The sequence below is a fragment of the Meriones unguiculatus genome, chromosome 11 (genome assembly GCF_030254825.1).
Source record: "Meriones unguiculatus strain TT.TT164.6M chromosome 11, Bangor_MerUng_6.1, whole genome shotgun sequence".
NCBI classification, from domain to species: Eukaryota; Metazoa; Chordata; class Mammalia; order Rodentia; family Muridae; genus Meriones; species Meriones unguiculatus.
In genome coordinates, this window is record NC_083359.1 from 34,974,738 (window position 1) to 34,989,458 (window position 14,721).

General features: G+C 44.6%; 1 protein-coding gene across 1 annotated transcript in view; it reads left to right on the forward strand.

Annotated features, from left to right (window-relative positions):
* Dock2 (dedicator of cytokinesis 2) overlaps positions 1-14,721 on the forward strand; it is a 405,024-nt gene that overhangs the window by 65,098 nt on the left and 325,205 nt on the right. Inside the window, exons 11-17 of the mRNA XM_060363865.1 lie at positions 1,014-1,089; positions 1,854-1,930; positions 2,450-2,575; positions 4,027-4,151; positions 9,945-10,043; positions 13,196-13,268; positions 13,382-13,485. Coding sequence (XP_060219848.1) covers positions 1,014-1,089; positions 1,854-1,930; positions 2,450-2,575; positions 4,027-4,151; positions 9,945-10,043; positions 13,196-13,268; positions 13,382-13,485 — 680 coding nt within the window. The remainder of the gene's footprint in view (positions 1-1,013; positions 1,090-1,853; positions 1,931-2,449; positions 2,576-4,026; positions 4,152-9,944; positions 10,044-13,195; positions 13,269-13,381; positions 13,486-14,721) is intronic.

The window sequence follows — 14,721 nt, forward strand, 5'->3', positions numbered from 1 at the left end:
GAGGGCAGACATTCAGAGAGTGAGGGCACTGTGGGGTCCTTATGTGACGCCGTTGGGAGCCACTCCGCTCCACCTCTTCTCTGGCGCTAGCTGTGAGCTCGCCTGAAGCTTCATCATTCCTGCCCTACTTTTGTGGTTTATGTGCTATCTGGCTATTAGTGGAAGGAACTATTATTTACCTAATATATTTTCTTTTTTAAAATTAACTCACTTTATTTTAACTAAAGTATATTTTTTCTCAAAGAATGATTTAAAAACATTTAACAGGGCAATTGGATATACCAGGTTTTTGTTTTTCTTATCATTAGAATATAAATTGGGGAGGGCGGTGCTGGAGGGATGGCTCAGTGGTTAAGAATGCTTGCTGCTCTTCTAGAGGACCAGAGTTCAGTTCCCAGCATCTACATCCAAACAGCTCACAATTACCCATGACTCCAGCTCCAGGGCATCAGATGCCTCCAGACCTCTGCACCCACTCCTAACGCATATACATTCACACACAGGTACATACACATAAGTAAGTAATGAAACAAATATTTCAAAAACAATAAAATATAAGTTTAAAATCACGAACCCTTTACAATCCCTGTGTCTCATCCATTTGTCACCTTGGGAGACTCTTTCTTCTGCCATCACAAGTCCCCTGTCTTTCTAGTCATCCCTCGTGTACTTACATGTTGGCTATGAAGTCAGTTGGCAAGGCTCAAGGATTCAACAACTCTGTGTACGTGACATGAGCATGGTCATGAAAAGAGAGTATTTATTGGATGCTTGGGTCCAGCAGAGATTCCCTGTTTCCAGGTTTTGTGGGTACCAGGGAGATTCAGTGTACATATCTAACAGGAACCTTGCTGCTCAACTCTGTTGTGACTCTTCTAACCATTTTCTTTGCCCTCTACTACACCCTTGAGCCCTCCTTCTGATGTTTCTTCTCTTCCCTCCTCTTTTATAATCCATCATTTTCATCATCCCTGCCTGTCTTCACTGTTAGCTCACTTCCTCTGTCTTTCTAGTTATGGACATCACTGACATCATCAAGGGAAAAGCAGAGAGTGATGAAGAAAAGCAGCATTTTATTCCTTTTCACCCGTAAGTCATTCCTTCCTATGACTCTCCAAGCTTTCTACCCCAGCCTTTCTGTAACCCTGGGTGAATCGGTTCCTGACCTCAGGAAGGGGCTAGTGATGGGCTTCCTAAGAGAGCATCCTGAGATGTTAATGATCCAGAGACTTACTATAGCCCTGGGGAAGAGCACTGGACATGGTGGTGAAGCAGTGGGTGAGGTCAATGCGATAGATGGGCAATTAAGCAGATAATCAACCTAAGCTTAAGGCATTAATTACAAGTGTAGCAGGGGCCACAGAGCTGTGAAGGAGCAGCTTGTTGGGAGCCCCTTCATGGAAGCCACATATGTATCTGTGACGTGAGAAACAGGGACAATAAAAACGATAATTGTCCTTTTCTTGCTTGAAAATGACTCCACATTGAGAGCAGTTTTAAGATCAAGCACCCCAAAGATCTCCAGGTAATGGGACAGTGACCCTGGTCTAGGCGAATAATTTGATCTTACAGGAACAACTGAAGTCCTTGTTACCTTCCAGAGCAGACTTTCATGCAAAGACTTGGGGATCCTTTCTGTCTTGTGAATGCCTACTACTTGTGGTATTCATTGGTTGCTTCAAATCTCAGAACCATGCTGTTTGTGTAAAGGGCATTATATTCTCTGAGCTAACATAGGCAGCCTGACTTTGCACCTAAGTGGTTCTGGGGATCTCCCTGTGGCAATGTGGGACGCAAAAATGAAGACCCCACTGGGCACAACATAAACATTTTTGCTCTCTTTTCCTTCCTAGTGTCTCAGCTGAGAACGATTTCCTTCACAGCCTTCTGGGCAAAGTCATAGCTTCCAAGGGAGACAGCGGAGGGCAAGGTACATAGTTATCGTCATACAGATTACAAATACGATGAACTTGCTGCAGCCCAGGACCTTCTGATCCATCAGTAAATGGATCCAAGTCCTGGACCTAGACAATACAGTGGGAAGCCTGAGCGCATGTGGTCTATGGAAATACAGACTTCCCCCTGAAACACAAGACAGGTGTTTCCTTCATTCCTAATGAAGGGAGGAGAGGCTGTCTCCTGTATGTCAGGCACATGTGATTTCATCCTCACCTAAGTCCCGGATGACAGATGGCTGATCCTCTCTGTTTTAGAAGACCATGGGCTCAGAGATGGAGATAACTGTCAGAGGCTGACATGGTTATAACTTAACTGTATGTTGCCCAGAGCCCCTGGGGCTGGGTTACTGCATCTGTGAATATATCTGTTATTTTAGGAGTCTCCTAAAGGAGGAGTGGAGGAGAGGGGGTGGGAAAAGAAGGAGGGAGTGGGAGAGAGAGAGAGAAAGAGAGAGAGAATTTGAGTGTTCATGGTAAGTGTTCCTTTCCAGGTCTTTGGGTGACCATGAAGATGCTGGTGGGTGACGTCACTCAGATCCGCAAAGACTATCCACACTTAGTAGACAGGACCACTGTGGTGGCCCGGAAGCTGGGTTTCCCAGAGATCATCATGCCAGGTAGGGCACAACTGCAATGACCTTCCTCAAGGGTAGGGGCATGAGCAGCGGTGAGGAGTCCAGCTTGTGTAATTGGTTATTTTCTTTTTTTAATTTTATTTTTTCTATTAATTACAGTTTATTTACTTTGTATCCCAGCCATAGCCGCCTCCCCCATTCCCTCCCAAGCCCACCCTCCCTCCCTCATCTCCTCCCTGCCCCTCTCTAAGTCCACTGATAAAGGAGGTCCTCCTCTCCTTCCATCTGAACTTAGCTTATCAGGTCTCTTCAGGTCTGGCTGTAATGTCCTCCTCTGTGGCCTAGCAAGTCTTCTCCTCCCTCTGGGGAGGGGGGAGGTCAAAGAGCCAGTCAACTCCCTTTCTTTATTTCTCTACTTGAACAAAAGCACTGAAAACAATTCTTTTATGCACAGAAACTTCTATGCATCCTAGAAGTAAGCACAAACATGGAGATACATACTCCCTTTCTCCCAATCAGATTTTACAGATGCAACAGCTCTTTGATAAGCTTTTTATGGAGCTTCGCCACTTGCTTTGTCACTCAGTATCTCATAATGGAGGCATCTGTATTTTTCTCCACAGAAAGCAAACCCATCCTGTCTGAGGATGGGGTGTTGTCACTCTCCTGAGTCTTTAGAGTATACATTTTAGAGTCTGAGAGACTCATGTTTCTTACAGTAACATGACCAAATGGCATAGGAGGCATCCAGTTGTTAGGAGTCCCTCAAGTCTTCCTGTGTAGCTCTAACTGCCACTATTAATACAGTCAAGTATGCATGGAAGCTTTTCAAAAGGGAGATTGTATAATAACACTCCTTTGAAACATCCCTTCTTGGGCTCCAGCTCACATCATTCCCTCTGACTCATCCTTTTCTCTCCTGTAGTTGAATGGTGGTCCCGGGTGGGGCTTGTGCTGTGATTTAATTATACCTGCTTTACTTAAAAAACCCTAGCAACTACTCAATTCCCACTTTGCACTTCCTTACTGGAAAAACCTATGCCCCTTGCTCTTCATCTGTAGGCTCTACCATGCATGGGAAATCTCTCAACCCTACTTTTGTGCAACAGAAGATCTATGATTATGTGGATACATGGATCCATAGAACACCTATGGATATACATGCTCTGCGGTTGAGGGCCAAGATCATTTCATTTGGTGCTTTCCTTCACATTCCCAGAAGATGTCACTAGAGGATGGAAATTAAGTGATTATAACAGAGAAAACATGGCCAATTTTGACCATCCTACCTCGATTTCTGCTGCTGATTTTTCTAGCATTCCTGACCCAGCTACTTATGTCTCCAGCCCTCCTGTCAGGTTCAAAAAATACCCTTTCTAAACTGCTTGGATTTTCGTTGTATCAATGGTCCTTCCATCTCCTTCTTCTCCTCCCCTCCACCTCTATGGTTAGCCAGTGTCTGACTTTAACTCTGGTTTTCTCTTCCTCCTCAGGGGATGTCAGGAACGACATCTACATCACCCTCTTGCAAGGTGACTTTGACAAGTACAACAAGACCACTCAGCGGAACGTGGAAGTGATCATGTGTGTGTGCACAGAGGATGGCAAAGTGCTACCTGTAAGGGACTCCAGTGCTCTGAGTGACAGGGCCGGGGGCTAAGGGACTGGTCATGACCATATGCTCTCTAAAGGGTCAGAGCTTTGGAGAAGAGACTGAGACACATGATGTACACTGTAGCTTGCTTAGCACAGTGTCCTAGGGTGTAATCAGACCCCATGTCATTCAAGTTTTTTCACCTAAGCATTATTCACTGTATGCTTTCCCAGTTCTCATGGATACATGTGTACGTGTGTGTGTGTGTGTGTGCTTGTTTATAGGTTATCTTTTTGCAGTTAAAATGTTGTTTTCATTGAAACCCAAGCTAGTTTAAATCAGGTAAAAATCCACAGTAAAGATCAATACAGAGCCCTGGGCTGGTGTGGAGGCTCAGAATGTCTTCAAAGCAGATACTCTCAGCACTTAATCCAACTCCCCAGCGCTCAGCCAGAAATTTGGGTGGAAAGTCTTATTCGCAAATTGGTCTCCAGAGGGTTAGCAGCATGCATTCAAGAAGGCAAAGCACATGGTTATATTTACACAGCATATGTCCTGTACAATCTTTGTCATGTGTGTTTATATCTATTTACTTATGTTTCCTTTAAGGTTGACAGCAGTTGTGTCCAGTGTGTGGGAGGTTTTTGCTTCTGAATTCTTCCTCTCCGAACACTTAGCTGAAAATGAGATCAGCTCTCAGCAGAAGTTTCAGCGTGGGCTAGCATCCCTCCTGGTCCACCTATAGGGAATCAGATAGCAAAATAAGGGGGTGTGTATAGATGGGTGAGCCAAAAGCCTTCTGCTAGTGCCTGGGGCTCAGGCATGGTACTATCACCTCCTGCCCAAGCATGATGAACACTCTGAGGACGACCATCCTCATGTCAGACTGGGGGCAGCGGCATGGCATTCATTATCACCCCAAGTTAACCAAGGGAGAACAGAAACTCCTGTGGAGGAAAACAAGTCTTAGCCCTGCAGTTCACGGAGGCGGAGATGGGGATTGACCTCAGGCTCCTCATTACAGTGCCTATACATTAAAAAAGACTCTCCAGCTTATGTCCAGTTTCCAATTGAGGCTGCTAGCTGCTTCAACAAAATCCCAGGAAGACCGAGTATCCATTTTAAATGCGAAGAATTTTTTTCAACCGTCTTTTGTTCCTGAAACCACCACAGTTAATTGATATCTGTTGAGAAAAACCCTAGCAACTGCTCATCCCTCTTTTGTTGGAAACTAACACTTTTCTGAACAATAAAACAAGTGAAATACACTTGTCTTGAAAGGACGTACGGAAAGATAGGAGGATTTTTATCTGAAAGGAAAGCTTTCATTCTATGAACATGTGGATCATTGCTCTGTAGTCATATTCATCTAGTTACCTGTCCAGGGATCTTTTAAACCTCAGCCTCATTGTTAAGATGTTGGTATCACTTGCCTTCCATACTGGGAAAAAAAAAATTAGAAGGGACAGTTAACAGGCAAACTGGACATCTTACCTTGTTTTTATTCTTCTGTCTGGCCTTGCCACTCTTTCAAGGCAGACATTGGGTGAGAGACATATGAACTGCAGACAAGCATGTGGGAATCCGGAGGCTGAGGAGAAAGGGTAACCATGCTGATAATTTGCAGTTTACATTGGTGAAGTTATGGGGGAGTTTGGTTGACTGACTATTGAAAATTGATGAGGAAGCCTGTGAGAGGCTTTCCTTTCTCTGTTTGCAGAAATGAATATTATTGCCTAATTAAGTATCATGCAGCACATTCAAATGCCCCTGAGCGGCATGGTGGGTTCCTGTGAGAACAAACCCTCTGAAAATGAGGATTTCTCTCTAGCCATCTTCAGCAGAACAGACCCAGTAGGCAGTGTGTCAGCCTTACCACAGCTCCATCTGGGGACTCAAGGACCTTGCTTAGGTGGGGTCATAGCAGAAAATCTAATGAGGTGGTGGGTTCTTGGGTCAGAAATACAGAGTTCAAGTGCCAAGTATCCCTCCTATTATCCATGCGATCTTAGATAGCTTCTTTCATTCTTAAAATCAGGAAACATAGTCTCTTCTTGTGGGGCTGCAAGTTTAACACAAGAGCAGACGGGATAGATGGTGTGCTCTCAGTACCAGGTATCAGGAGAGCCGTGTGCCGAGGTGGCCGATCATGGGTAAGTAAAACTTTAGAAGGGAATTGAGGGAAATAGGCAACCCCACCTGAAGCTAGTTTCCAGAGGTTCTGCTGGGCCAAGCAGGTAGAGGTAAGGGACAATGTTACATGATTAAGACCACGACTTGTGGGACCAGGCAGCCAGGCTCCAAGCTCAGCTTATCCTGCATTAGCAAGAGGACCTTGGGCTGGTTCTGAGATCTCTCTGCACCCAAGAGTCTAGAGCCAGCTCAAAATGGGGCCAGTGGTGGCACCTTGCCCCTGTGATATCAGATGAGGTAATCTACATAATAAGTGTCCATGACTCTGGTCATTATTATTAGAAAGGCACAGTGAGCGCCAGCCCTTGTTACACCTGTAGGTGTTAATTGGCATTTTCCCATGGTGTGGCCTTGCCAGTGAGGAGCACATGCTCTCTCAAAGTTATTCATTCACATCGGTGGTATGGTACGGTACAGTACAGTATGGTTTACTATGGTGTGGTATGATATGGTATGGCATGGCATGGTCCAACCCCCACATGGCTCCTATGAAGTAATCTGAGCATGTGTTAGGACCCTCAGTTTTCTGGATGAGACATCATTTTTCAAGATCAAGTCTGCATTGAAGTTTCCTGATGCCCATAAATTGTTGACACTAGCTGTTATCATTAGTTGAGGGTCATGGGAATAACCAACGTGAAGAGTACAAACCTTGCTGAAACACACACACTTATGCATCATCCCTAAAAATGGGTTCAGTGCCTGCTCACAATTTTAAAAAATTGAAAGTTTATTCATTGGGATTTTTATACATGAATACAATATGGTTTGAGGACATCTAGCCCGGTACCTCCCCTCAATTCCTGCTGGATGCCCCTCATTACTTCATTCTTCAAACTTCATGTACTCCTTCTATTTTTAACCACAGTTCATTTGAAGCTGCTAGTGTGTGGCGTGGGTTCAGGATCATCTGCTGGAGCACAACAACCTACCTGCTGTAGAATTCCTGAAGTCCTTTAGCAAGGGATGGGCTTTGCGAGTGCTCGCTAGGGTGCTCCCTTGACACTTTCAGTATTCATTTTGGTCTCTGAAGTCTGGAAGGTGAGATGAGGACAGTTTCACCATTCTCAGAATAGCAGTGAGACCTTTTTCTCTGGCATTAGGATATAAAGATTCGTGACCAAGATAGTCTTGTGATATCCAGTTGTCTTCTATGAGGCAGTTTCTATTTCACCAGAGAAATATATACGTTTTCGGATTTTATTGGTACGTGAGAGTCACTGAGGCTACAGAAAGTGTGAGCCCATAAATGTCATCAGTATAAATCTTTGTAGGCTGGAAGGCACACCAGCTGCTAGAGAAGAGACACTGCGCAAGGAACTAGTGGGCCTGAGTGGTGTTCCAGCTTTGCCACTCAGAGCCTTAGTTTACCCAGCTGTAGAATGGCCCTAAAAGAAGAGGTTATCAGAGGTGGTTATGAGGGTTAAATTGAGCTGTGTGGAGTATAGTAAGGACTTAGCATGATATTAGACACAAAGTCCTCTCTGCGGGGTGGGAACTTTTAGGAAGCCTGTTTCAGTTTATTACTTCTAGAAGCTGTGCAAGTCTTCCTGTTGTGAACAGTAAACAGCATCTTCCTTTATTTCCAGCTCATGGCTATCTGTTCTATTGAAGGGGTATTTGCTTAGAGTTCTATGCAATGTTTTAAAATGGATTTTGTCAGAGAAACCATCATTCAGCACAGACACTATCTTAGTTACTGTTCTATTGCTGTGAAGAGACACCATGACCAAGGCAACTTAGAGAGAAAAAACATTCAATGGTGGGCTTGCTTATGGGTCTGGAGGGTTAGAGTCCATGATAGCATGGCAGGAGCATGGAAAAAGGCTGGCTAACCTACATCTTATCTGTAAGGAGAAGGGAGAGAGAGAGAGAGAGAGAGAGAGACTGGCCCTGCCCTGGCATGGGCTTTTAAAACCTCAGTGCCCACCCCCAATTACACACCTCCTCCTCCAACAAGGCCACACCTTCCAAGTCTTCTCAAACAGTTCTACCAACTGCAGACCAAGCATTCAAACATGTGAGACTTCAGGGGCCACTCTCATTTAAACCCCCACAGAAGCTAAGTTCATTTATTGCCAGTACCTTGGCAAACAGAGGAGTTTTTCAGTGTCAGTGGGAGGTCCTCTTTCCAATAGCATAGCTTTGTTCCCTAGAGGTCACAGAATACCAATCTGGCCATCTTTGGTGACTCAGTCTGGCTGCAGGTCCATTGGAACATCCCATGAAATCTGGTGAGAGGCTTTCCCTCATTTTTTCACTAGAAAATTCCACCAGAGGCACTCAACTGAGAGTTTCATTGCTAGCCATCATCACATTCCTGAAAGGCTGGATATTTGAGGTGGAAAAGCGTGGCATGAAAACCACTCCTGGACTCCTTCTGGGTAATTGTGGCTTGGATATGTGCTAAGGCCCAAACTGATTAAAAGAACACAGAGAGTGGGGAGGAGATGAGTGAAAGATAGGGAAGGAATGAGCATTCAGAGATGGTCATTTAGCTCCTTTCTAAAGCACTAGGGTGAATTCATGTGTGTGTGCACATGCATGTGTGTGTGTGTGTGTGTGTGTGTGTGTGTACAAATATCCTCTACTGACATGGATGTTCTGTGTTCCCTTTGCTCAGAATGTCCTACTCAAAGCCAGCTTAGAATCTCCTTGAAGATGCTTAACTGTTTTCACCTCCAAGGAAACTTTCCTGATTTTTCAGTTGCCCTTAAATGTCCCCCCTTTATATACAATAACCTGTCTTTCCATCCATTGTCAAAAAGAGTGGTAAACTCTCCTGAGCTTTTCCTGCACAAAGTTCCCATCACATCCATTTTGCTAGAGCAGTGGTTCTTAACCTCCCTCATGCTGGGACCCTTTAATACAGGTCCTTATGTTGTGGTGACCCACCCACAGCCATAAAATTATTTTGTTGCTACTTCATAACTGTAATTTTGCTACTGTTATGAAGCGTAATGTAAATACTGGACATGCAGGGTATTTGATACCCAAACCCTGTGAAAGGGTTGTTTGACAGGGGTCACGACCCACAGGCTGAGAACCACCGCTGTAGAGTTTAGCTTGGGTGTGGCCCCAGAGAGTGCTCCTTCTGTGTTTCACTGAATCATTCCTTCCTCAACCTCTCACTCCAGACTTGTTTTTCACATCAGGCACCTGGTGTCTCTCTGAAGCTGCTGCCATCTCCCACTGTCTAACAAATACCGCCTGCTGTGGTGTGTTAGGTTTAGGAGTCCATCAAAGGGGTTATCCCCTATAAATGTTATGGACATTCACTTTTGGGTAGCAAATAGGATGAGTAAGACTGGCAGCACGCGGCACTCTAAGGCTGGTTACCATTTACAGCAAGGCAGCCTCGTCAGTGCCTGGCGGGCTCCAGTGCATTTCAGAGGAGAAATAATAGAATGTCTGCAGTTAAGCAGCTGTCACTTCTAGGCTGGGGAGGACAGTGTAGAAATCTGTAATGTGGAAGGGCTGTCAGAATGGGAGCCTGGCAGAAGGGTTAGAGAAGGTGAGGCTGTTCTTTGATCCTGGCATTGGCCTTGGCCTTGGGGCCGAAACTGCCCCACTTCAGATGATGGCAATGTTATAGTGTTTTCTCTCTATTTTTGTCTTGGTCAGAATGCGATCTGTGTGGGAGCCGGGGACAAGCCCATGAACGAGTATCACTCAGTGGTGTACTATCAAGTCAAACAGCCACGTTGGATGGAAACAGTCAAGGTAATAATGATATTAACAGTAACACGGCAGCTGTTGAATGTTCTGCAGGAAGTTGGGCATAGTGACAAACATTTTATTTAGATGCTTCACTTATTGCTTACAAGCACCCTGTGAGTTTGTACTCTGTTTCCCTCATTCTAAAGGTGAGGGTGTGGGCGCAGAACAACCGAACAGCTTACCTACAACCCACTGCTAATCTGGGTTGGAGCTAGGGTTGCAGCCTGGGCAATGCTCAGGATTCATGCTCTTCTCTGCTGGCAGAGAGATTAGAGGTGGACTGGGTCTGCCTTCCCTTCACCAGATGTTTGGTACAAGCCATTCGGCCACTCCTCCTTTGTAAAATGGGGGGAATGATAACTGGGAAGAAGAAATTATCGGATACACACAGAAGGCTCCAAAAAGGAGTATGTTCTCAATCAATACTATTTATTCCCGGCTATCTTAGATGAAGAGAGGCAGTTTCATGGAAGCCTACCTGAAAATGACATTTCTTCAAGGGTCCAACATGCTCCTTTTAACTCACCATTCCAGGCACCTTCAGGCATTCTCTGTTGTTCCAGCTGGCTCTCTGTTGCTATGATAAACACCGAGACCAAAGGCAATTAGAGGAGGAAAGGCTTTATTTCATTCCTGCTCCCAGACCCCAAGTTGTCAGTGACAGAAGCAGGGGCAGGAAATTGAGCAGGAATATGGAAGCTGGCCTATTAGCTTATGTGTAGCTAGCTTTACAGCCCAGGACTACCTGCCCAGGAACGGTAGTGCTCTCTGTGGACTGAGCCCTCATCAGTGGAGATAATCTCCCACAGACATAGCCACATGGCCAATCTGATCTGGATAATTCTTCAGTCAAAGTTCCTTCTTTCCAGGTGACTGTAGGTTGCCTGACTGTAGGTTGCAGTCAAGTTGACAACAAAAGGATACTGATTTAGTGGTGGTGGAGGAGAAAAAAAAAATGTAGTGATTTCAAATGTGTTGAATTATGTCCTTCAAAGTCTTTCTCATATAAGTCTTCTAGTTCCACAACATTCTGAAGCTACGAAGTGATGTTTCTTTATAAAAGTACTTCCGCATTAAATAAGCATGATGGATACTGAGAAATCTGAGCCAAGTACAAGCTTCAAAAGGCAAAGCCTCCATTTCAGGTTCTGATGTGGATGTGCTCTGCAGCCTTGTAAAGAGAGTAGTGCATTTTCTCAGCTCCACTGGCCAGTGGGCTGTTCCTTTTCCTCATAGAATCACACCCTAGGCATAGCATGCAGCCGAACATACCTTAGCAATATTTTTTGTTCTAATCTGGGCAGGTACGAAGTTTGACAGACATGGGCTTTCGAACAATATGTAGGAATCTATCATGTTTATCTTCGTGTTCAATTCTGGAATCAACTGACTGCACTTACTGGAGGGATACAGAATGATGGAACCGTCTTTATTTAGTGCTGAGCTACAGAAGTCATCGTCCATGAGAACATGACATCTTCTGAGGCACCTATGCAGGCTCCAAAACAGTAACTTAGCTTGCATCTGGCAGCATATTCATGGTGACCCAATGAACTAGCCGCCAGTTATCTTGTTCACTTAGTCAAAGAGGAATTGTCCCATAGTTTTCTTGAGCAGTGCCAAGCAACCTGTATTATTTTATTCAGTAAGGAAGAGTGAGAAAGCTTTCAGGAAAATGTGAGTCTCTCAAGGGCAAAGATGGCTTTTGTAAACAGTGTTTCAGATAGGAGTGGCTGTATATACAAATTGCCAGGTCATTATAATAAGCAGAGAGGAACATCTTGTGTTAGAAGGAGACTGAACAGTGAAGCATGAGCAACGCTTTCACTCTCTTTGACAGATATCAGTAGATTTCTTCCGCAGCCTGTGCTCTGCCTACAGACTCAAGACAAATGCATGACTTCTCTTTGGCAACGGCTATTCATACCATGGTCCTTGCCTTGTTGCTTACGTTCCTATTTTCCACGGTAGGCCTCTGTGCACACGCTCTCTGAAAAGGGACTGGGTAGGTTTTGTGCTCTGTGAGCTCTCTTGCACCCTGGTTAGATTCCTTCTCTGCCAGCTATTGCCACATGACTATTATTGTCACTATTATTGTCACTTGCGTGGAACATGAGCTCTTTGGGTTCAGGGACTACCATGCATCAGCTTGGCTAGTGCCTTGCAGCTCTTGGTAACCCTCAGTCTTCAGGGAGAGGACAAAAGAGGCTGCAGGTGCCTATGAGCCTCTCAGCCCTTTTGCTCAGTCTGAAGCACAGGTAGAAGGGTGGAATTCCCCTGTCTCAAATTTTATTTATTTTTTAAATAGAAAGTGTTACAACAAACACATCTGTTTGTCTTTTAATAATTGCCCGCATGGTGCAAGCTTACTCTTCTTTCCAACCCAGCTATGGTTCTCGAAGATAGCCTAGCTTTTCTGTGTTGTCCTGAATTGTCCGTGTTCAAGAGCCAGGCTGAAAGCACTTCAGTTAACGGTGCTAGCAGGCTGGAGGTAGTTGCATTGGAGGATGATGCTGAGGCCACCTGAGGGTGACTGTCATCATGTAGTGGCTTTCAAAGCAAAAGCATCAGGAAATGTGTCCCAAAGAGGGGCTGGGTCTAGATATACATGTTGGATTAAATAAATAAATAAATAAATAAATAAATATATGCACACATATACATACATATATATGCACATACATACATATACATATATATATGATTAAAACACTTTTATTAGTTTGCATGTGAGAGCCATCAGGCAAAGCCCCTATTGGCCATTGTGAATTTGCTAAATCTGGCTGCAATTGCCAGGGCTCCTGGGGTATGCCCGAAAAATGTGCATGCTGCTGCTTGCAGTGCATCAAGTCACATGCTAAAGTTATGTGATTTTTATATCAATTTGGGGAGATTCATTTTTCCTCACTATAATTTATGGACCTCTTTTCATTGGCTGGGGATGCAATTTGCCAAATGGATTACATCTGATACTTTATTTTCTCCTTATAGCTAGTTCTCATGTAATTTATTTACAGCTCATCAGCCTTGATAGATGGGAAGTAAATCAGCACATACTGTTCTATGTTAAATGGTCAGGCTGCTGAGGCGGGGGTTGCAGGGGCTGGGGTCCGTTCAACTTAATGTCTTCTGAGCTGTCATTTCTGCCTCCTGAGGTGGCTGTCCCTATTGAAGATATGCAGAGAATCCATCTGCGGTTTATGTTCCGGCACCGGTCATCCCTAGAATGTGAGTATGCCACTCATGATACTCCTGCAGTCCCAGCAAGGAGAGGAGACAGAATTGCTGGCTGACTCTTGGCTTTTTGTTTTTCTCTTCTGCCCTTGCAATGCTGTCCCCAGCTAAAGACAAAGGAGAGAAGAACTTTGCCATGTCCTATGTGAAGCTCATGAAAGAAGACGGAACGACACTGCATGACGGGTACCATGAGTTGGTTGTTCTCAAGGTATGGTGGCCTGCAAGGAGCAGAGCAGTGGTAGCGGGATGGCTTAGGTGTTAACAGTGTGGACTCTGAAATCATACTTACCAGGGCTTGTGAGCCTGGATAAAATCTGAACTTCTCTGGACTTTGGTCCCTCTTCTTTGAACCCTCAGTGAATCCTTAGGAGGCAGAGATGAGACATTGCTGACAGACAGGACAGTGCTGAGCAAAGACCTCAGGAAGTGGAAGTGCCAATGTTACAGGAAGAAAAAGGCTCTGAACTCTTGTCAGGAATATGTGGAAACAATTGAGGGCTGCTACATTGTAGCTGTTACAATCTAGGGCTCCAGACCCTCCTGCTCATTTCACAGCTTCCTGAGTCTCCATTTCACTTTTTTTTCTTTGTTTGCTTCCTTTCTTTCTTTCCTTCCTTCCTTCCTTTTTTTCTTTTCCTTCCTTCCTTTTTTTCTTTCTTTCTTTCTTTCTTTCTTTCTTTCTTTCTTTCTTTCTTTCTTTCTTTCTTTCTTTCTTTCTTTCTTTCTTTCTTCCTTCCTTCCTTCCTTCCTTCCTTCCTTTCTTTCTTTCTTCCTTTCTTCCTTTCTTCTCTTTCTTTTCTTCATGGGAGGAGAGGGGAGGACAGTTCCAGGGACTGAATGGGGGGTGTCATTTTGAGGCAAGCACCCTGTCACTGAGTTTCATTTTTCACAATGAGTATTTTAAGTCTACTCCATGATATTCTAACAAAATACCCAAGGCAGGCTACATTGTAATCAAAGGTTTCTTAGCCCTCAACTTTGGGGGTTGGAGAATATGGGACCCACACTGCTAAGCTCTGGTGAGGGCTGCCTTGGCTGTATCCTACATATTGCCGAGAGTTTATGTATGAGAAAGAGTTCACTTCCCAAACAGAAAGTCAGATTTGGTGCAACCAACAATCCTTTCTGGAGACGTAATCAGGGTTCCAGTGACAGTACCTTAATTCCTTCCAAGGACAGTGCCACACTGGCCCAAAGATCTCCAAAAGCTCTTTTCAACTCCATGCTGGCCATCAGGTGTCCAGCCTATGAGTGTTGGGAACTGTACTCGTTGCTTCTCTCACTGCAGTGACGAATTATCTGGCAAAAACGCCAAAGGAAGGAAGGACTATTTGGACTCATAATTCCAGAGTAAAATACTGGAAATAGGAGCTTCAAGTCACACTGCATCCTAGACAGCCAGCAGGAGATAGCCATAAGTAACCAGAGACCCAGAACATGAATA